A 23,823-nucleotide genomic window follows, 5' to 3' on the forward strand; every position below is an offset into this window, starting at 1 on the left:
TCGTCATGCTCAAAATGTGCATCGACCAAAATTTCAAAAAATTTTTCGAAATTTTCAAAATTTTTCATGATTTTGCTATGAAAATCATGGGAATCAAAACAAAGAATGTTCACTCTATTTTTAGAAAAAAAGTGTTTATGCGAATAGACTGGACATAATGAGGTAGCAATATACACTTAGGATACTCTGATACAGTACTGGACCGAAGATATACAATTGGAATCCAATGTTTCAGCACTGAATTACTATGGCACTAGGGTCCGGGTCCTTCTCTTTTTCCAACCTAAACAATGAGAAGAAACAAAAAATTTTCTGTTTTTTTATTTCGTTGGAACAAAATTCAAACTTTGCAATTATATGACACCGACATGAATCAACAATAAATTGAAGTAAATTTTCTAGAAAAAGACAAAATTCGACAAATTATTGCACTCTAAAAGATTTATTTTGCAAAATAACTGACAACATTTTTTTAATCTGATAAACTTATATCAAAATGAGCGCTCTGATTTTTTCAGCTTTTGAAAATTGAAATGTGTACTCAAGGTTGACAAAAATGATTCAATTTAAGCTTTTAAAAATAGATAGTCAAAAGAGCTTTTGAACGCAGAACAATTTTTAACAAACATGAATTGTATGTTGAAACATTCTGTGCTACGCGCGCCATTTTGTTTAGATATCCGATTGTAATCGAAGAATATCGATCGGCGAAAATTGACATACAAAAAATCCAGGGTAGCATAAAGTTCTTAAACCTCAATTAAATCTAGAGGTTGGAACAATAAGGGTATGAAAACATCAAAAGTATCAATTTACAGGTTGCGCAACGAAAAAAAACAACTATCTAATAGAGTTAATCTCTGAAAACAGACATTAAGCTATTGACTGTCATACACACAGACTAGAAATTGGTTAGCAATTTTATGATTATGAGTCAAACAGAAATACTGCTAACATGGCTAAAATTTGGAGTTCATCAAACGAAAACAGATCTTTTAATTTTCTGGCATTTATATTCTCGAACAATTTATTCAGAAAGAACACAGAATGCTCAAAGTGTGGCAGTGGAACCCACGTCATTGTCCACCACGGTTGACTTTCCTATCACAAACTGATAGCTGTAAAATACAAAAAAAAAGAAATTAAAATCATTTTTGCGTTGTTAGAAGACGGCCAGCATTAACAGAAAAAAACCCTTTTCTTGCGTATGACCTCAGCAAAAAGTCCTTTCATTGTTCATTGTTGAGATCCAAAACAGAGACTGATGTTTCTGAAATGTCTATCCGTGAAGATATATCAACCGGTTGAGTAAATCATATGGTTTACCACATTTTTTGATCATATGTATTTGTTTGTTTTTACAACAAGAAACACTAGTCGGGTCACATTTCTGCCAAACCACAACCTGTTTCTGTTGTGAATTATGCTGGATTTTCTCGAAAGTATCTTAAAAGATTCATAGAAGGTTTTGAAAAATTACAACCAATTTCGACTATGGTAAACAATTGACGAAGACATGCGCTCATTTAGTATTATATTACTGCGTTCCCTCTCATATGAATACATTTTTTGTGCGGTAGTTAACATGAAAAAAGAGCAATAATAAGCAAAAAATACCAACTATCAACATATGGCTACTGTGATCAGAATTTAAATGGTTCGGTTTGTTTCGCAGGCAGAGACTGATGAGAAAGGAGAGCTCCTCCGCAAGTCAGAAGTGGAAGAACAGTGCGTGTAAGTTGGGAAAGAGAGAACTCATTAATTCAATCGAATATCTTACAGCCTAAACAAAAAAAACAATCAACAATTGATGGACAAGCAGGCCCGACAAGGGCTCTTTCTACAGCTTTAAGGATTTTAAATAGAATGCTACATATTTCTGTGCAAAAAGTAGACTTAACCTGATTTATAGAACTTGTGCTAACCCAAGAAAATAGATAGAGAACAGATCTTCATCAGCTGCAATAATGAGTGCTGCAGTTACAACATTTGTATAATTTCTACCCAGGATGAAGTCCGCGACCCAAGACAGGTATTGGCCAGACCAACTTAGGTCACGGACAGGGGGTCCGGTACGACCCAACTCATTGGCCTGGAAAAAATTTGGGTCGTGCCTTTCCGTCTGGCCAATGGCAATTTTTGTCTGTTCGGTCTGGCCAATACCCTTGTTTCGGTCTATTCAGTCTGGCCAAAACCCTTGTTTCGGTCTCTTTGGTCTGGCCATTACCCTTGTTGTGCTCTATTTGGCCTGGCCAATACCCAGATTTTGGTCTGTTTGATCTGGCCAATACCCAATTTTAAGGCCTAGAGGTCCAGCCAAATAAGAGTGGGTCATCTAAAAATTTTATAAATGCATGCTGTATTGACTGTTTTTCAAAATAGCAGCCCATAAATGTTAGCCGACATTTACTTCTAGATGATTAGACTACTTCATTAAATTTGTTTTGAAATTTGCATTTGTCTTTAAATCGACGAATAAATTATATATTTTATTGGATGCTTTTACACGTTTAAGTGGGTCTGGCCAATGGTCTGGCCTAGTTTCTGTTTGGTCTGGCCAATGGTCTGGACAACAGACTGGCCTAAATTGTGTTCGGTCTGGCCAATGATCTGGACAAAGTCTGTCCAGTCTTGCCAATGTTAGCCAAAGTCTGTTTGGTCTGGACAAGGGTGGCAACAGTCTGTTCGGTCTGGCCAATACCTGTCTTGGGTCGCGGACTTCATCCTGGGAAATTTCTTGTCGGATAATTGCGAATCTTGTTTTCCAAAAAATGTTAGCGAATCTTCCGGCTAGCCCAAAATATTGATAGGTCGCCTCTAAAAATTGGTAAATATGTAAGTTTTGCGGTGAAAGTGGTGAAGAAGTGGCAATTTATAGTCAATAATGCTGTGAAAGAGGTGAAAATAATGTTTCACCAGTTAAAATACAAGAATTCATCGCTAAAAAAGCAAAACGAATCATTTAGCGGTGAATTTTTTGAAATAAAATTTGGGTTTTTAACATTAAATCTTTTAATTTCACGGCTTTCTGTTGATATCGTTGAAATATTATTTTTCAGTGCCTAAGCAGTGGATATATTAATGTTACCATAAAAACCCTTTATATAAAAAAATCTCAACTTATGTACTTCAAATTAAGCTGAATGGATCTGATTTCATTCTATTGAACTAAAAATTATCACTAAGCGAATGAGACAAATCTTGAAAATTTTCAATCCCTTCACCGCTAAGAAATTTTCTATATCTATTTGATTTTTTCTAGATGTTAATATAGGTTCAAAGTTTTCATGAGCATTTCACTTTTCACGATGAGTTTGTCCTCATTATTGGGAATTTTTATAAATTTAATTTTCTAATTTCAATATTTAGGGATCTCAGGATCCCTGAAGCAATATCATATCGAGGATATTTTGTTTTATCATATCTATATCGTCTATATCAGTTGGCTCTATATATCGAGACTTACGTTTCGGTTCTTTGCTGGAGAGTTTTTGGCGAAATGTATTAAATTCAGAAAAATTTATTTTAGTGGTTATTAAATGCTGCTGACTGAATTGGTTTTTGGGCAACTAATGATAATGTTATCTTTGACGCTAATAGTTTTCAGTAAAATTCTTAAATGATCAATTTTTGCTCTTTGTTTTTTTTTATTACGGAGTCAAAAGACTTACGGGTTTCACAGTTCGGAAAATGTCTAAATTCACCTAACTGATCTTCTTAGTTTTTAGTTTATGGGTTCAATAAATTTAACCTATCTTTATTAAGAAAACCCGAGTAATTCCTTTAGTTTTGACTCCGGTTGATTTCTTTCGTAGTTTTCTCTCAGTTTGGGTTATGAAACGGGTAACTGATTTCACTAGTAACATAAGCGACTTACAAATATTATTTTAATGGAAACAGATTATTGAATTGAGCTCATAACAAACTGTTTTTATAAGTGAACAAAAAACGTATTCAAAATTCAGAAAATTTTTAGTTCTGGCCCTAATTTTTGATAATTTTTTGTTGTTCCACAATTATTGTTCAATCTTATTTGTTAAAGTCTTCACAAACGTCAATGGAATTCTGAATGAGTCCATTTGACAGCGAATGGATTTAAGTTTTGTTTCAAAATAATTTGAAAACTTGGAAAAAATAACTTGGCCTTCAATTTTGTTCTTATTTGACATGCAATATATTTTTATTGCCAATTTGTCCTAGCTTCTCCATTCTCGAATTTTTTTGCTTGCGTTCGAAAGTTCCAGTCCTCAACAAAAACTGTTAGGTGGTACTTGTTTTTTCAAAGTTTAGCTACCAACGTTTTTATATAAATTAGAGTTTACTTGGAAACTTTTTTATCGCACATTTGTGTTTTGATTACATGATAATCAATTTTTACTAGAAGTATATGGTAGGTTCGAAGGAAAAACCCGAAATTTTTCACTCATGACTCAGTTTGTGATTATCAGGCTTAGTCGACCTCTACATCAAACTGCATTCTCAGTTCAGATTTGTAATTCAGTGGAGAGGTCTGTTTTCATATCTGCACTCACTTAATTTTGAAAATTGAACTTTTGGATGTTATCAAAAGTTTTTGGAGGTAGACTTAACAAACTGAAAAAAATGAATTGTTACTTGAGAGACTTTGCAGTTTAAAACTTGTTTCGAAGAGGGGGTAGTTGTCAATTTGAGGATATTATGTCTGGTAATTGGAAACAGTACGTGCTTGCGTGGTAAAAAATTGTTATAATGTCTGTCATTCCCCTTTGCTCTAGAGCTCATTCTAGTGAAATAAAAAAGTATCTCACTGCTTTTTACCCAATTTTGTTTAAACGTCGTTTTTTTTAATCAATAGTCTATAGCAATTTTTATTGGAAAAATAGAAATACTGTTGTTTGTATTCCTCTGTGGACAGCTATAGAATATTTTGTCTTTGGCATTACGTGTTTTCATTAAAATTCTAATATTTTCTTTCATATTTTTCTTGTTTTGTGTTGTTATTTGTAACCGGTACTGAAAGGTCACGTCGAAGCTCCAACATTGTCTCACAAATTATCATGCCCTTTATAATTTCTGTAATTCGTTACTTTGAATTTAACTGTTTCATTAAAAAAAGTTTTTGAGTTTGCAATTTTGATGTTGTTCCGTAGTTTTGTTACAGTCCAAATAAATAAAGATTGCATTTGCTGAATTAAAGCTTATGTTAAGCTTTCTATTGGTTGGATTCAATGGCGGTTTTCTGACTTGCCGCCAGTTTTTGTCAAAAAAATATGAGAACATTGAGTTCCGACCATTTTCGTTGTTATCTTTTATCTCTTAACCCTGATATCTTTTTATTAAGATCTTCATCCTTCTTTGATAATTTATATTCTAACCTTGTCTTCTTTTTTGATTTTCAGCTAACCGTTGATATAGAACTGATATTTATTTTTGCAAAACCTGCAAAATTTTTTAATACTTCTTTTTTTTACTCAATTGCTTTTTTGGCTCTATCTGGTTGTTTGAAACTGGACACACTAATTATTCTGATTGCGTGAAAAATTTAATGGTTTTGTTGGTTGAAATAGTAGGAAAATCTTTTTGTGTCCGTTTGACAACGAAATGTTTCGTTTGGAAAATAATAAATCATTTTGTAGAAACTTTGTCCCACAATTTATTTCTTCCACTTGTAAGCTACCCATATTAGTAGGAGGTATTTATTAGCTGCTTGTTACTCGAGCTGTGAGCTTGTGCTTAGTTGTTTCAGTTCACTGAAATTGTGTGAAGTTTCAATTGGTTTTTAATTTATAGCATCAATATTTGTCAAATAGATTTGAGTTTGATTCTGGATTTTTCTATTTTTGTTTTCGTATATGTGTATAATATGAATTGATGAAGAATTTTGCTGTATCAATTGTTGAATAAATTTTATTTAAATCAAATTTCACTTCAATTGTGATTTCCCTTGTAATTGTATTGCTTGAGTAACCTCTATTTGTTTCTGAAATGATTTAGAATTCTCTATTTAGATTTACAGGTGAATGCAGAGGTCATTTTGTCCACTTCTGTAATCACTTGTAAGTCCAATCTAAGATTGATTTCAAATTAAATTGAATATATATATATAGAAGCCGCTCGTTACTTAAAAGATATTAATCTTTGAGGTTTAAAGTGGAGACTTGAGATTTAGTTTGAAGCAATTTGTAAAATGAGCCAACTACATGAACTTTTCAATGATTTACTCCCTGAAATTATTCGACACAATCCATAAACCCTTAAAAATTTTTGTTGTACCCAAAAAATTTTATATTGTTAAATTGTCAGCATAAGTCATCGTAGTGAAAACGAGGACAAATTTTTAACCACGCATGAGATTTTTTCAATCATCTTTTTATCATTAGTTAATTACTAAATTTCAATTTGCTCAAAACATTACAAGGACGTTTGTCTGCCTTTTTCTTCAAAGAAAAATTTATTCGTCGTTCAAGACTAGGCCACAGAATTTATAGTTATTCCTTTATTGTTATTCCCTACTTTACGAAGAGGATCATGAAAATTCAATTAATTATGCTTGAAAATAAAGAATTGTGTTCAATAATTTTTGGGGTTTTCCTCAAATTTCCAATTGAAAAAATTTACCGAAAACTCAGAAGTTAGCAGTTGGTAAGCCATATCCCACAATGCAACGCCCTTTTTGTGTGTGTTCAAAAAAGGTTTTCTGGGATTAAACAGGTAAAATAGGCCAAATGGGCCACTTTTTTGACAGGGGCGCTCGTGATGTATGTAGTCAATAATCAGTGATCTCCCAAAGTGTTATAATGTCCTGTTCGGTCTGATTTCAGTGAATCATCGGAAGATTTCTGTGAACAAAGACGTCAGCACTACAACACATACATGCCACTATCTTCAGCCAGAAGATTGGCCAGCCAGGCTCTGGAAGACGAAGGTCAGAGCCACTACCAGAGCTACTACTACGCGCAATCCAGCCAGGCTAGCCAGGGTCAGAGCCAGCCAGTGTTGAAACAGACTAATGGCAAAAGCTGCCTGCGGCAGAAAGAAACATGTAAGTCAATTCATAATAAAGAATACGAGGGGTGTCTCGTTTCAAAAACAAATGAGAAGTATCTCGTCTGTTAATTTTGAAAGGCGAATCGACAAAATAATTAAAATTTAAAACCTGAGAATTTTTCAGTTTTGACTTTTTTGCCAAACATCGTCATTCTTGCAGGCCGAGTTTTGTCTGCCTCTTGGCTAAATTTGAAAATTACCCGGCTCTGAAGATTCTGACGTTGAAATCCGTCTTTTTTTTCACATCAGCAGTAACATAACAGCAATTCGTACTGCATCTTCAAAGTACTATTTGCACAAAGTTAATTGGAATTGCTTGTAATCTGCAAATCTGCAGAGATATACATGCGAACTGATTACCTCCCAGGCATAAACTGGGCAAATTTTTATAAACTGGGCTCTTATTCATAAACTGGGCTCTTTAACGGAGATCTACAATTATAATAATATGAAATCTTGCCGTGTGTTTTGTTTCATCTTTATTCTCTTGAAGACAAAAAAAACCAAATTGCTGGTCAAAAATATCTGCAGTCTCAAAATGTTTGGAATGACATTAGCTTGTTTATTTGTTCTAAGTAAACAATTCACCGAGAGTGTTTTGGAGACATAATTTCATGTTGCGAAGCCTCTCTTTTTAGCCCAACTCCTCACCGTCTCAACTCCTTTACAACCCTAAACCATCACATCCGACGCCCCCAACGCCCCCTTCAATTAATCTTAAACGAGCCTCGTTGAACTCTAGCCAGCTTCTGAAGAGGCCAAACGCTCGCCAGTCGTTCGAGAACAGCTCACCCAGACCTTTTTATTTTCCAAGAAAAAATTCTTTATTATCTAAACTCAAATTTATATCTTAAAAAAAGACATTTAAAAAGCTTAATTTTGAATTTACAATGAAAAAGCTGCAAATTTTAACGCTCGCAAAAACAATTCCGCTACTATTTACCCTTAAAATGATTTGTTATCTTTAATTATAGTGACCGAGGAATAGATAAACGAAAAAAAACTGTTTTAATTGCTCTCATACGAAATTTGCAACAATCATAGCAATTATTTTAGTCCTGTGGTCTTTTTTAGTCAACTGATGGCTAGACCAATTTTTGTCTGACCGTGTTGACGTTTTGTCTCCAAATATGGGATAAACTCGTAGCGCTCAGAGGGCATTAACTTTTCTTAGAGCCATTTGGTATGAAACCCCAACGCTTGCCCCCCCCCCCCCACTCCGACAACCCTACCTCCACCCCCTAACGTTGGCATTCCTAAAAAAATACCCAGCGGGCTACTACATGAGCCAACCGTTCTCCGTTCTTTTCAGAGCAATTTGACGACGTTAGTCGCTTCTCTTTTTTTTTGCTGCAATTGAATATCATTAAACATTTTAAAGTAATATTAAATGCATCCAATGAACGTATGCTCCAGCAAATGCCTCATTAATTGTTCGTTTTATGAGAATAGCACTAAAAATTACATTTTAGAATATCGGAAAACCGTAAAGAGGAGATATCATTTCCGAATAAGGAAACGGTCTAAAGGTTAAGAACATTTTAGAATCTTTTCAATGTCGTTTTAGGGCAAACAACGAACTTTAATACTATCGAACCAATTCTCCCATGGTCCAGAAAAAAATTGTTGTTCTGAACTCGTGGTAGTAATTGATAAAAGCAGAAGCTTTTCAAATGAAAAAGGAAAGAAGTCATATTGGAAAAATTAAGGAGACATTAACACAATATTAGAGACAGCATCTTGAAAATATCATCATTAAACGACGATATCTTTAAGGAGCCGTAAAATTTGCTTAATAGAAATGTTTCACAATTTAGTTTGCATTTGAATAGCTATTGCATTTGTAATTAATTACAATGGCTATTCAGTTTCTCTTAAAAATTAATCTCAGATCTAATAACATAAGTTTCGAGGTGAACCAAGTTCTCGTTAATTAGAGTCATTACGTTCCAAAAAAGTCTTTGGGCAACTTCATATACGAGCAGTCGTCATTGTTTTTTTTGCATTTCAACAGTGTGCAAAAATGACAGAAAAAGAAAAAAATTTAATGGGTAACGAGTTGAATAAAAGTCGTATGCTTACTAGTTGAGGATTAAATGAAAAATTTGCTGACTATAAACTACATGGAACTTTAGAAGTTTGATATAATAATTACACTTTCAATACGTAATGTGAAAACTCACCCAATGACGAATTTGGCTAAAAGAAACACATTTTTGTAGAGAACGTAGTTGTACATCAATTTCGCTAAAAACAATTACCTGCCAAGTATCAAGTTTTTTGTTGAAAGAGAATTTCTAGTATAAAACTGCTTAAAGAGTAGTACAAAGCACAAATGACATCACAAGAATGTTGAAATATGTCAACCTCAAAAAGATAATTTAAGTGGTGTAATAATGAATTTTAATCCAACCAATTTTCAATATTTTTTATTTGGTTTTTGATCAGTGACAGCTAAAGAGAATTAATTAGTCTTGCAACTAAACGGTATAATAGTTCATGTTTTGACTGAAAGTATTTTAAAAAATTCAACTAATGAGTATAATTTTTATTATGTAAAACTGAGTTCTATAGTTTATGTCATCAATAAAACAACCACGCTCACGGACCCAGATCTAAGCCACCTCTGATCAGACCGACTTGGGATGCAGACGGGGGGCGTTTGGTTCGATTCAAATTACGAGTTCTAGAAAGTACAATAGTCGCACGATGATCTCGACAATCAATGCAAGAGAGTCTGATCAGAGACCTAAGACTAGACGTAGTCTGGACAATGGTCCCACAAAAGTCTATAATTACAGACCAAAGTCTGGACATTGCCTGGAAAATAATGGCACAAAAGTCTGGGCACGGATCGCACAAGTCTGATCAAAGACCGAAATCTGGACATAAGTTGACCCGAAATTTGATCACAGAGCCGCAAATAAAAAGTTCATGTACAACCATTAACAATCAAGTTTATTACAACAGCAGTTTCAAGAGTTTGTGAGTTTGAATTTGAATTTGTTACCGTGGCTCTAAACTGTACAATGTTATCGGGGTACGAAGCCATTTTAAACACCGTGGAGGGTTTTTACTGGCTATTCCTGATTTCTATTACTTGTCGTTGAGTACTTCTGGCTAGCCGCGTTTGCAGTTGTTATTGGACATTGTTGGGCAGGAAGGTAAGTTTTGTCTGAGAAGGGGAAGAAAGAAAGAATAAGTAAGTAAAAGAGAGAGAGAGAGAGAGAGAGTGCGAGAAAAGAAATTTAATTAGGCTAGAACTGGACGAAGAAGGACTGAGCATCAATCAGCTAGTTTAAACATTCAGCAGGTCCAATGTGCTTTTGCAGTTGTTCTTTGGACATTGCCTTTTCTTTTCTATGAGGCGTAAAATTAATTCAATTTTGTTTTTTTGTGCGCGCCTGATGTAGTCTTTTGCCATTCGTATCTGAATGTTTCTAATAGTAGGTGAATTAGATTCTTCATGGAACTTTTGCACGCTATACCATCGAGGTTTCCTTAAACAAATTCTTAGCGCTAAGTTTTTTTGCGTTTTTTGTATGATAGAGATAACCGCTTGCGAATGGTTGAGCCAGCAAGCGTTTGCATATAGAAATAAAGGCCGGATCCAGGACTTGTACAGCAGAAGTAAACTTTCCTGCTCAACATTGAGGTTGCTTAGACGCCTCAGTGGGAAGATTCGCTTGTTTGCTCTGGTCTTGCTGTTTTTACAATGTTCATTCCAGTTTGGGTGAGGCGTCATGGTTATTCTTAGGAACTTGATGATTTTCGCTTCTTCAAATTGGTTTCCATTGATGTTTAGGCTGTGACTTGTTTGTCTTTTCCAAGGATTTTTGAATAGCATGTACTTTGTTTTAGAGGGATTTATTTTGATTTTCAGCCTATCACACCACTTTATGAGTATATTGAGTGAACCTTGGAGTTTGCTTTGGATTAGCTGACTGGACTTTGACCTGTAAAATAATGCAAAGTCATCTGCGAACTGGGAAATTTCTGCTGGAGTTTCTGGAATGCTAGAGACATAAATCAAGAACAATATGGGAGCCACAACGCTACCCTGGAGAACCCCGGCTGTTGGTGAGAATTTCTCGCTTCTTGTATTCTCGATTTTTACGTAAACGTTTCTTTGTGAGCGGAAAGAATTCACCCAATTTATGATTATATTCTGTATTATAATTTTTAAAGTTTGTCAATCAACCCTAATCTCCAGACTGCATCAAAAGTTTTTCTACATCGAGGCAGACGAGTCCCACCACTTCGGACCACTGATATGCTTCACTTATTTGCTGATTCAAAACAAGGAGATTATCAGTTGTGCATCCGTTTGCTCTGTATGCACTTTGTGGTGATCCAGAGACTTTTTTTGTTTCACAGTGTTCTAGGATGAGAATTTTAACAACAGTTTCACAGACCTTTGCAGTACAATTGGTAAAGCTAATTGGTCTATAATTTTCTGCTTTCGTCCTGTCTTTTTGAGGCTTTGGAAGCATTGTTACTTGTGAGTCTTTCCAAACGCATGGTACGTAAGAATTGTTAATTGAGCAGGAAATAAATACGCATATGAAAGCTTTAATGTTTTTTGGTAGCGCCTTCAGTATTTGATAGCTTATTTTGTCTGGCCCGGGACATAATTTACTTGTATGTTTCAAAATTTTATTGAACTCTTCAACGTTTAGGAAATTGTCATCAGTTACTTCATTTGGATCGGCTTCAAAGAGATGTTTTGTCTTTTGCTCTGTCTCGAGAGAATGCATCTGTAAGTCTTCATTTTCGTATTGGTGTTCTTTCATTGTCTCACTCAGTAGGCTTTTAAATATTTCACATTTTTCCTGGTCAGTTACAGCGATTTTGTTTTTAAAAGTTATTTGTAAATGTGATCCGCTTGACTGTTGTTTATCGCTGGTCATGCTATTTATTGCTTTCCAGAACCCTTTATTGCCTGAGTGTTTCGCTGTTTCAATTATTTTTCTATTTTGTCTTTCAACCGAACGTTTGAATGCTCTTCTGATTTCTCTTTGCAAGAAACTGATTTCTTTTCTCAGTCAATAGAAAGTGTCATTCTTTGCACTTTTTAGTTGCCTCCTTATATTTTTCTTTTTCTTGATTAGACTGATTATCTCTGGACTAATTTGGTGACTCGTATTATATATGTATGATTGTTCGATTGATTTATGAATTAGATCGATGAGGCTATGGTTTATTTCATTTAGATTGTATTTGTTTGGATACATTGGTGGGTACAAGCATGAAATTTTGTAATTGTCTTCCGCATGTTTTCTGAACTTCTGGAAATTGACTTTGGTTTTTAACTCGAATTCTGTTTGAGTTTTAAGCTTCGATGAGGTAAGTGTCGTTGAGTGGTCGCTACCAAAAACCTCTAATACCTGAAAGTTGTCAAAATATTTAAAGACTGAAAGACTGCAGAAGTGTAAATCAAGCATGCTTTGGCTCTTATGCTGATTAGATTGAAAGGTTGGTTAGCCGTTGTTCAGTAATTTGAAGTTTCCGTCATCAATTATTTCCAGCAGTTTTTCACCGTTTTTGGTGTTGTATGTACAATTGAGCTCTTGGTGAGGGGAATTGAAATCTCCACGGATGAACGTGTTCTGGAGGTTACTGTCAAAAATTTCTTTAATATTTAGTTCTTGATTGGGTGAATTGCAAACAATGATTATCCATAGTTTTCCAATGATTGGTGATTCCAAGTTCACACCAATTATCTCTAATGCCTGTCCGTTACTGTTTTTTGTTGTTGTTATTGGTCTGATCTCTTTGACCGTTATGCCCTTCTATGCAATGATAACAGAACCATGATAACTGCTTGCTTTTGCTTCTGTTACGATGAAATAATTTTCGTGTGCGAAAAGTTTTTGCTATTTCTTGACTTCTTTTAAGAAAACAATGTCAATTTTTTCTTTCGTCAGAAACAAGAACAATTCATGAATTTTGTTTTTTAAACCACGACAGTTCCATTGTAAAATTTTAATTTTGTCCAATTGCAAAATTTTGTTGGCTGCTTGACTGAATCATGTTTGTGTTAACAGTTTGCATCAGGTTTGTTTTCCTAATATTATCGTGAATTTCTTGACCATCTAATCTTTCGTTAAACCTCTGGAGGAACTGTTGCTGAGGACGCCGATAATATCGCTATAGGACATTTTATTGAAACTTTTGCTAATTTTACTGAGAACTTCAGCAACTAGAACAGTTTTTTTGTAGTAGTCAATGAGTGAGTGTTTGGAGTATCTTTCCTCGAAATGGCACTTGAGTATTTCGTTTCTTGTTTCTGTTTGTTTGCTTCTGTCACGGCGTTCTAATATGCTGGTTAGCCTCTTTACACAGTTGCGTGTGAGCCACCACAGTTTGCACACTTTGCCTGTTCTTTTGATTCATTGCAACTTTGTACCGTGCGTTTGCCTGCACACCGTAGACATCTCAATTTCTCTTTGCAGTCACTTGCCGAATGACCAAATTTTTGACATTTGAAGCATTGTTTAATGTGAGGTGGTTTTATACTTGGCTCGCAGCGGTGTAGCACCCAGCCTATTTTAACGCCATGTTTGATTGCGGCTGTTACATGGTTTGAGCAATCTGTTATCACGCGAATTAGTTTCGTTGGTTTTCCGGTGGCCCTGCTTGTTATCCGAAGCACCTTGATAACATTCATAGCATTGTTGTTGAGAAGTTCTTCCTTGACTTCGTTTTTTTGTATGCTATGATGAACACTTACGATTACAAAACTGGGTTTAGTTTTGGCTTTTGGAAGGGTGTTTCTAGCGTTAAAAGAAGTGTTAGGAAAGACAAGTTGTAGATTTGAGGCGTTCATCAAACATTCTCTTGAACTTTGGTCTTCGGGTTGGCTAAAGAAGTCATTGCTGTTTGGAAGTTCTCTGATGCAAATAATTTTGAGTTGAGGGAAATACTTCTCAACGAACGGGCAAAGTGAACTTGTGTCGGTCTCGCATTTATCGTTATTACAACTGGTCTGATTGTTTCAGAGTTGGTTTTTGGAAAATTTCGGGTTCGCTTGCGTTTATTTCTTACATGAACGAAGTCTTGTTCATCTTGTGATGTTTCGTCTGCAGTGTTTCGTGCTTCAGAGAGAAGTCTATTTAACTGGCTCATTTCGGCCAGCGCCGTTTTGGAAACTTGAATCAAATCGTGTCAGGAAGGTTTAAAGTGGGCTTAAGACTTTTGAAGATGAGGGATAAAACTGGGCGAAAAGTAAAGACTTTTGAGCTTAAGACTTTTGAAGAAGAGAATAAAACTGGAAGAACAGTAAAAGAATAGTCGGGACTAAGAAGAAAAGTCGGGATTTAAAATCTTATGCAAGTTTTAGTGAAAAAATTACACCCAAAGGACGTTCCTACACAAAGTGGAGTACTTGCTTGTGGCTTTCCTATCAGACTTTGAGGTACTGATCCGAAAGTGACAATAACGGAGTATTAATCATCATAGGCAGTATTAGGCTAGTAATAACGGAGTAATAACGGAGTATTAATCATCATAGGCCGAAATTTGGTCACAGAGCATTAACTGGCCACTGGCCACTTTTATCTGACTGCAGTTTTCTTACCACTGTTTCTGCTGATCTGCAGAATTGCAGGCCGTTGAAAAAGACAGTTTTAAAAATTTTCATTAAATAGTTTTGTTCCAACTTTAACAAGATATATCATATTACTCAAATTTATGTTGAGTACAATAGGTTGGAGTTGCATATTTTATACAAAGTCCAAGTGATTTTAACATGTATTGAGAAATGGTTTGATCAGAAGGGGTGTTGATCAGACGGGGGTGCACAAAAAAATTGGTCGCACGAAGGTTTGATCAGATTCCGCTTCAGTCTGGCATTGTCTGATCAGAAGTGGATGCGGTAGCACAGTGATCGCACTGTTCCTTGGGTCGCGCGAAAGTCTGATCAGAGGTCATTCCATTCTGGCCCGGTCTGATCAGAGACCAAAGTCTGAACATAATCTGATCTCTGATCAGAGGTGGCGGGTCTGGGACCTTAAACCTGTGAATTCCCCCTTTCCTATTCCTGAAAAAATGGCAAAGATTGCAAAGTTTTCAATAAACAGGTGCACAATTACCTCATATGCAATCAATTACAGACTTTGACCCCCTGTTCTTATGATTTAACACGATTCTGAGAAATTTATTCAGAAAATGAATATTTCTCTAACCCATGCAAACTTTTGAGTAACTGGAAACACAATGCATCCACTCACGATCTATTTTTATCTTAGTTCTTAATTCTCTAGAGTTTGCTTTTTTTAGCGCAAATTGTAAATTTTAAGTCTAATTAAAAAGACTGCTGGCGTTCAAGGTTTTCGGCCCACGATATTTAAGAGAACAGTGAGGCCGCCACCGGTGGACTTTTAGGGAATTTTTACCATTGCAGCCCCAATCATATACTTTTGAACCTCTTTGGTAGCCCCTCTCCTGTACAATTTTACCCCACTATAGGAAGTATAGGGAAGACATACAACCGGGATGGTCGATATTATGGGTGATAATTTTTAGGGCAGCACGAGACAAAAGATATCAATTCAAATAAGTCGGAACGATTATCATGCAAGAATCGCTATAAAAATAAAAAGGTGTGCTTGCTAAAACGTCTCCCCCAATTACCCCCATTGCCTCCCCTTCTACGTTATCCCCTTATTTTACATCGTTTTGAGCGTAATTTCTATATGGCCATACATATATAGCCTGTCCCATAAAGTTGAAATAAGCGAACGTTTCAAAAGCCACAGTTTGGAGTTCAAAGGTCAAAGTTCAAATTTTAAACATGTAGAAAAATGTGAAGAATAGAAGCTTAATGGAAAAAAACGTTGCCATTCAAATGACCAACTTGATGCTCACTTGCCTGTTTTTGACGTTTTCGAACGTTCGCTTATTTCAACTTTATGGGGACAGACTATAATAGAAAATAATCCACAATTCGACAAGAGAAACTATTAAGTACTATCTGGACAAGCAATTTACAAATTTTATTTCAGCTAACGGAAAAACTCCAGATGTAAATTTGGACACAAGCCACGAAGACGTGAGCAACCATCATCAACCTGTTCCAGGCACCTCAAGGTTGCCCAGAAGGGAATCCGTTATATCATTCAAAGACACAGTAGACAAGGTACATATCTGACCGTTTAAACAACAATTTTTGGATCTATTCTGTGTTGCTGTTGCCACCCCCCCCCCCCCCCCACCACCCTAGTGAGCTTATTTTTTACGCCCCCCAGGAACGCGACTATTTTCTTACATAGTAACGTGCTATATAACAACATATAATTTGTAACTGTGGGGGGAGGGGGGCGTAAAAAACACTGAGAGGGTGGGGGGGGGGGGGCAAAACAAAATAGATCCCAAATTTTAATAGCTCTCGAACGAAGCTTGAAGCAATTATTGTAAACATGTTGGTCTTTTTATGCGAAATTTTTACTTGAGTTTTCGATTGACTTTTGCACCCTTGACTTTTTCGTTTTTCGTGATAGAAATTTCCCTCTCATTCACAAATGTCAGCAGCTCAACTCAAATGGTGAACTGGCAGCTATTTTGAATTAAATGAAAAGTGCGCCAAAATTGGTTTAATTCTTTTATTATAAATTTTATTGCTGGCTACAGTGGTACATAAAAACCTCAAATGATGTCATTTGAAATCCTCTTAGCGAAAATTAAAATAGCGCTTTGTTAAGGAAACATACTGTCAATTTATAATCAAATACAATGATGAATTCAAACATTTAAATTACACAAGGTTAAGTTTTGTAGCAATATACTTAGTAATAGCCGCGAAGCGATAGCGGCTATTATTGGGGACATCGTGGTTTCACAATTCAAAGAATTTGAATTGAATTGGGGCGCTGTTTTTTATTTAGGATCTGTTCACACATCTTCCTGATTTTTGAAGTCAAATTGGAGTGGTGATTTTGGTCACCCGAAACAGGAAGTGGCGCAAAAAGCGAGTGGTTTTGCGGCGTAAATTTTTTTTGCTCTAATCTTAAAGGAGAGTAAGAAAACGGTGTTTGAACAAAAATTGGGTTTCTCGCTAGTGATTTTCTGTTCACATGCGGCAACTTCACTTTAATTTTTACTGTTTTATTTTCGATTTTTTTGTATTAGATTTTTTCTCAATGGTTCTCCCTATCTTTCATAGTTCTTTCTAGGCCTAGTTTTTTGTATGAAACAAATTTCCATTTCTCGTTGTACTAGTGGTTTTTTGTTCACATGCGGCATTTTGACAGTAATTTTCTGTTTTTGTTTTAAAGAATTTTTATCTGATTTTTTTTAGAAATGGTTTTTTCAATTCACTCGCAGTCTGTTCTAGGTTCAGTTCTTTGTTTAGTCAGTACAAATTCTTTCGTCAACACTTGTCCCGCTATGTTTTTTCATTTCATCGTCTCCATTGATGATTCTTGCAATCTGACTTCTTGCAATTGACTTTTTCATTTTCGGTGACTTCGGCTGTTTTTCAGTTAAAATTTGTGCGTGGCGTCATTCGAAATGCTTTTAGATCAATTGCTTGACTTACCTCACTCAAAAAACTGAATTAGAAATTGGCTTAATTAACTTCAATTTTTATGAACTTTTACTTATTAGAGATCAAAAGTGTGCATCTAAATAGTGCCAAAAGTATATGCCCTCACTCTTGAATATTAGAGTCTTGAGTTTCACATTTCAAAAATTATCTTTGAAAAAGCTCCATTAGGGTTTTTCTTTATAGAGCGTATGTGTCTCATAAAAAAAGACAATCAGAATCTAACCCGAAGTCTCGTGGTTTATTAAAAGACTGGTGGTCAATCTGTCTATCATATTTATTTAGTTGTTTCAATTCATGAAAAGCCACAAGCGTCTATCGCAGCTATTTTCCGGCAATCAGCCGGCTGGGTTAGAATTTTTTTCAAACTTGAGATCGTTTGTCCATAGAACCCACCTTCATTCTCGCCATTTAAGTTTCTTGTGTATCGTTATTTTTTTTCCTCGGATTTGTTATTCCAAGTCTGCTTTCTAACCGATCTCAATTGGTACAAATTCTTAGAATAAAAGAGATGTCAACACTTAGTGCCAAATTAGATTCCGATTGCCATCTATAATTCACATCAGGAAAAAATGGCACAAGGAATAAAAAAAATGAATTAAAATTGTTTTTCATGAATTCGTAAAAATAGGATTAGATGTTTGCCATAAACATCGATTTCGTGCATCGATTGAAAATTTACGTTGATTTTCAAAAATCTTGATTTTTTATGTAATTTATTATGATCAGGGTATAAAACGAAAAACTGAATGCTCACACCAACTTTATATTAAAAATAAATGTTATTATCCCCACTGTTCATTATGAAAACAACACAGTCATTTGGATACTCAGTCCCACTGCCGATTTTACGTTTTGCAATTGAAATATTATGTATTAAATTAGTACTATTTTACCATGATACAAGTGTCCGTGTAGAGACCCTAATTATAGTGTTATTGTCCATTCGTAGCTTTTAGCCATCATGTTTGAAGCAGCAACAGTATTCGATGCCTCATGTCAGTTCTTTATGGATCTAAATGCTTTTTGCCTTTGTTTTGAAGCAAAACTAAGACTAAGTCCTAACTCAAGAGTTTTTTTTGGAGGTGACTGCTCAATTCTGCAAAAAACTTCTTAACGACCCTTTCTGCAAAGAAATATTTTGTGCTAAGGAATTTGGTAGTTTTGAGTTGAACAAAAGTCTGATCCGTCCAAAACACCGTCTAAAGAGTGGCTTTATATAAAAACATTTTCGGGGTCTTTCCCGTTATAACCACCCCATTATGGTATAATTACCATAATTGGGGGCTATAGGTTATATGATGAATAAGCTGGTTGGCTATAATGGGAAAGAACTCATTTTAGGAGGACAAACCCAGAACATTTTAATAATGAACTCTTGAAATACACGTTTAGATATATCGAGCATATTCCGAAAACTTGAAGAGCCTTTATTTCGGCGGATTTTTTTTCTACAAAAGTAGGCTAACTTTTTTCAATTTACAAGACGCTTTCTACGAAACCGAAAAACTGACCATGATTGTTCCGACCCACTTGTAGGGGGAGGAACTATATACTCAATCGGATTTTTTTGTTCAGTCAATTTTAGCCGATCGATATATTAATCCTAGAGAGATGAAACTGGTCTCATTAGTGAGCGCATCCAGCGTAGAATATGGAATTTAAAACGAAAAGGAGTTATCGAGGTTTCAAGTCTTGTGAATAGTAGGCGGAATTCCGTTGTTTTTATTGACATTTTCCGAATTTCTCGACTTTTTGCAAATTCTGCTGAAATTTGTAAAAATTGTTCGCAAACATGTTAGAGGCTTTAATTTTAGGGGTAGACGAGGCTTGTTGGTTGGTTTAATCCGAGTCTCATCAGTTAATATTTTTCCTAAATTTTTCAAACTTCAGACTTTCTTAATCAAAAACGGATCCAGTACGCTTTTTTTATCCCACTTCGTTTATAATAAACTTAAAATCTGCTGTCATGATCATTTAAAACTGCAAAAAACACTAATTCTACCTTGGTTTCCTATAGGAATCTCCTGGAATTAAAACTTTTCCCGTTTGCCGAAAAATTAACTCAAAAATAATACAAATGCAACAATTTTTTTCGCTTTAATGAACTATTTCATTTGCTAACTGATCTTTTTTGCCAACATATGGAATATTCGATTGTTTTTGTTACACGTGCAGCAGAATGAGGAATAGATTTTGACTAATCTTAGAGCATTACAGCAAAAAATTTTTCGGATTATATTGTGACGCGATTTTTGTAAACTATTTTTGCTTTTTAGTTTTTTTATGTTGATTACTGACGAGAATGATTTCACATCAAGACCAAACTAATGATATGTGATCCTATTTACAACAAAAATGAGACCAAATGAATATACTTTATATCTTCAGAGAAAAACTCACAGTTTTTATGGCTTTGACTATGTGTTTTTGTAAACTGCAATTGACTTCTTTTGTTTTGCCTTCTTTTGTCATTCGTTTTCTGGCATCTTGACATCGTCGTATTAGTTAATGATCCAATTTGTCTATTTTAGAGCCATTGTTGAACCTAAGTAACGCTCTCAGTTGTTATTTAAAGCCTCTTAGGTTTTTCAATAAATTTGTTGACTTTCAAAAAAATTTTCGTGAAGTTTTCAAGTTTGCCAATTTTTTTATCTTATTTCTCTACAAATTTCAAACAAATAATCGTAAAGTTTTCAAAAATTTCAAATTTCTAGTGAATTTTTTAATTATTTCAAATAAACAATAGTCTCAATATAAACCGGGCAAAACCAATTCCAAGCGAATCAGAAAACTCTTTGTTTCTGGTATATTTTTTAACTAATGGTTTCTTAGCCTTCTTACTACGAAATTTCATTAAAGGTTTGAATTTTATGCAAAAAGTTTTGCCTCTGTTTGTGTTTCTATTTTGCTCCCTGTTCCAGCAATCACATAGCTTCAGAGCAAACGAACAGTTTCAAAAGTTTCAATGAATAGTTTACATATTTAAAGGATGCTTCTCTAGCAAAATTTTATAGGTTTTTTTGTTTCTGCCTCTGATAGCTCTTTATATTATCGGCCCACTTATGACAATTGGAAGCTTCAATTGTTTCTATGGACGTTAGATAAATGCTTTTTTATGATTTCAGGTTTTAGCCAACGGTCTAATAATTTTTTAAAAATTTTCTTTTATAATGTGAATTTTTTTTATTTTTTTGTACTTCTCAATATTTATCCTCATTGTTGTCAACAAGTAATTTATTTTAATTAATGATAGAATGCTGTAACGTTATAGCGCTCCAACTAAAATTTGAGCTGTTGGCTATGTTTTTACTGACGGTTTTAAAGCCAACAAACGTGTTTTCATAAGAATTTCGTGAGTTTTCAGTACTGGTCATTATTTCTAGTTCCTTGTTGTCTTTTTCAAACAAAAAAACCTTTTAAAATAAGAGCCATTTATAATCAGAAGAGACAAAAGCAAAAACTCAATTTTTTCCCTCTACTTAAAGACATTATTGAGTTTCAAAGTCTTATAGTTTTAATGTCTTCAACAATGTGGTTTCGATAAATTAGTGAAACTTGGACTTCGGTCCGTATTTGTTGTTTTTAATCGTCATGGTTTTCGGTCTCCCTAATAACAAGTACCGCTGGCTTTCTAATCAACTGCAAGTTTATTTGATTTTGCTTTAAGTTGAAAGCTTATGGTTGGTTTGAATGTATTGAAAATATTTTTGAAAAATGTTTTAAAAGACTCAGTGGATTTTTAACTTTATTACTTTCCTTACTCCTGTCAATTCAGTAGTTTTATCTCCTCAACGAGAAAAATCGCATCCACTTCATGGTGAATTGGGATCCAATTTTTCTAGTTGTTTTAATTTCAACTAACGGTTTCTTGGCTTTGGTACTACGAGTTTTCATAATAAATGTGTGATTTTTAAGTGTTTGACCAATTGTGAGTTTTTTTTCTGTTTCCTTGCCTCATTATCACAGAAATGAAGTAATATAATTGGCTTTGAAAAACTAAAATTGACGATTGTTTTAATTTTTCTTGAAAAGAGTATGGTTTTAATGGTTGTGACACCGCTTTCTTCCTAAATTTAAATATATTTTTTTGTTTTTCCGTTTTTTTGCTGTCGTCTGACATATTATGGATAATGGCCAGTCTCAATTGCATCTTATAAACTAGGAGATATAAACTAACCTTCTTCATTGTGCTGAGTTGATACGTATTGATTTTCATAATTTTGAAATAGCATTTTTCAAAAATTTAAACTTATGTTTGAACTTTGCCTCTTTTGCTTATCTTTATCGACCAGTTTCCGAGTCTCATTATTGAAATGTCTCGTATCTGATCTAATGACGTACAGGTTAACTTGTTTAACTCAGATTTTATCTGATACCATTTTCTTTTGTTAAGTGTTTTTTTTTTAATATAGGCATCGAGTTTTGGTCGTAGTTAATGTTTGCTATTATTTGATTGGGGCAAGTCTCATAGGTCCTCTAATCCAACTTTTTTTCATTAGTTATTTCTTGAACGATAATGATTTTTGGAAAATTTTCTATCTCTTCTTCATTTGGTAGATAACTAAATCGAAACGAGGATCAGGGTGGTCGGAACATTATGTGCGAACGCACATTAGCGAGCGCCTCCATGCTCTATTAAATCTGCAAGTGCAGACATTTTTTTCGGTTACATGAGAACCCCTTCTGAAACAAAGTGAACCAAACACTAAATTGATAAAATTAACGCACGATTTTTGACTGCGCTTAGTTTTTAGCTCTGATTCAAATTTTGACCTTGTCTCGCCAAACTTGCAGATCTCGTCGTAACATATAACCATATTTCTTTAAGTTCATTACTTAGCTTATCAAGACTGTATAACTTGTTAGCAGTTTGTTTTCTCCTAGGTAGTGACGTTAGATGACCCTGACAACATAATCCAGACGCAGGAGCCGCTCAAAGGTCCAGACTCTGCCAGGTAGAGATATTCATTCGTCGGTTTGAGGAGAAAATTCCGGTGTGAAGACAATCAAATTTTACTCTCAAAAATTCAAATTATCATAAATCCCATTTAACATAGTCCCACTTACTCGGGATAAGTTATCGCAATTGCCACGAAAATGCCGGTGAGACTAATATGAAACTGATTACGATAAAACTTGCTGATGTTGATATTTTCTAATGTCACTATTTCACTATTTATGGAACCGGGTAATTTAGCAAATTGAATATATACTTCAAAAACTCCCATGTACCCCCCCCCCCCCCCCCCCACACTTGTAACCAGTCAGACAAATACCATACAAACGGAAAAAAACGGAAACCGGAATAAAAACATACCGCACAAACGGAAAAATCCTATTTTACTGATAAGATCTATTATGGCTGGGTGTTTATACTGACAAATATAATTACAAATTTTCGAGTAATGATACAAAAGTATCTGATTTTGGTAAATAATTTTTTTTGCCAGCTGCGCCTCCTCAGAATTCGTAGCCAAAAGAAAGGAGCACTATGAAGGCTACATGGACATTGCCACAGCTCGCAAACTGGCACAGAGAACTCTGGATAGAAATGAGGAATCTGAATACCAGGACTACGCAGAACTTCCAGACCTCTGACGATCCAAAAGTCCTGACCTGATGAGAGTCAGGTGGTCAGCTCCAGAACCCAGACGGTAGAACGGACAATAAAATCTGATTCTTAGAGCTCCAACAATTCCTTGTCAACTTCCCCCTTTTTCAAATATTTTGTATTTCACTTGAATCCAGAGTTTTTGGATTACAAGTCAAATGAAATTAATATGATGCAGAACAAAAATTTTGCAATGAATTTAATGTAATGGCTATGAGGTTTTTGAATGATTGGATAGAGGTTTTACACCACAACTCACAGCTAAAATTAAAAAGGTTCAATTCATCGTACGTTCTTGTAGACCCGACCCCGGCTCAGACTCCTCTCCACCTCAAGTGACTTGGGTTTCGCCCCTGCTAAGGACATATTAAGCACGGATGGAGAGAATAGCAGACTTTTTGCGATGAGACTTTGTGATTAGAGTAGAAAACAATTTCAGTTAAGAAATTATTCCCTATTTTTATAGAATAAGGTTTTTATGGAATTCTTGAGAAGAAGAGCTTTTGCTATATATAAGTTTTGCTATATATGAGTTTAAAATAAGTTATTTATCATTTTTCAGCGTTCATCCCGCAGAAATAAACTTAGAAGTAATGGTGCCATATTCCAGAAAAAATAATATTTAATGGCCAATTAAAAG

The 23,823-nt window shown here is 34.8% G+C and overlaps 2 protein-coding genes across 2 annotated transcripts in view; one reads left to right on the forward strand and one right to left on the reverse strand.

The window, feature by feature from the left end:
* LOC142345634 (PSME3-interacting protein-like) overlaps nucleotides 1–23,823 on the reverse strand; it is a 305,369-nt gene that overhangs the window by 147,208 nt on the left and 134,338 nt on the right. The gene's annotated exons all lie outside the window — the stretch shown is intronic.
* On the forward strand, nucleotides 1,645–23,421 carry LOC142346069 (uncharacterized). Its single transcript, XM_075398567.1, has 5 exons — nucleotides 1,645–1,734; nucleotides 6,801–7,021; nucleotides 16,032–16,165; nucleotides 22,457–22,527; nucleotides 23,023–23,421. The coding sequence occupies exons 1-5, from the start codon at nucleotides 1,655–1,657 to the stop codon at nucleotides 23,168–23,170; spliced, it is 654 nt and encodes a 217-aa protein (XP_075254682.1). The 5' UTR covers nucleotides 1,645–1,654; the 3' UTR covers nucleotides 23,171–23,421.

This window comes from Convolutriloba macropyga, chromosome 9 (genome assembly GCF_964194025.1).
Source record: "Convolutriloba macropyga chromosome 9, txConMacr16.3, whole genome shotgun sequence".
NCBI classification, from domain to species: domain Eukaryota; kingdom Metazoa; phylum Xenacoelomorpha; order Acoela; family Convolutidae; genus Convolutriloba; species Convolutriloba macropyga.

Bases quoted from the DNA above. Each gene is read 5' to 3' on its own strand.
- LOC142346069 (XM_075398567.1), top strand. From the start codon at position 1,655: ATGGTTCGGTTTGTTTCGCAGGCAGAGACTGATGAGAAAGGAGAGCTC. The intron at 1,735-6,800 runs GTAAGTTGGGAA...GTCTGATTTCAG, and splicing joins GAAGTGGAAGAACAGTGCGT to TGAATCATCGGAAGATTTCT. The intron at 16,166-22,456 runs GTACATATCTGA...GTTTTCTCCTAG, and splicing joins TCAAAGACACAGTAGACAAG to GTAGTGACGTTAGATGACCC.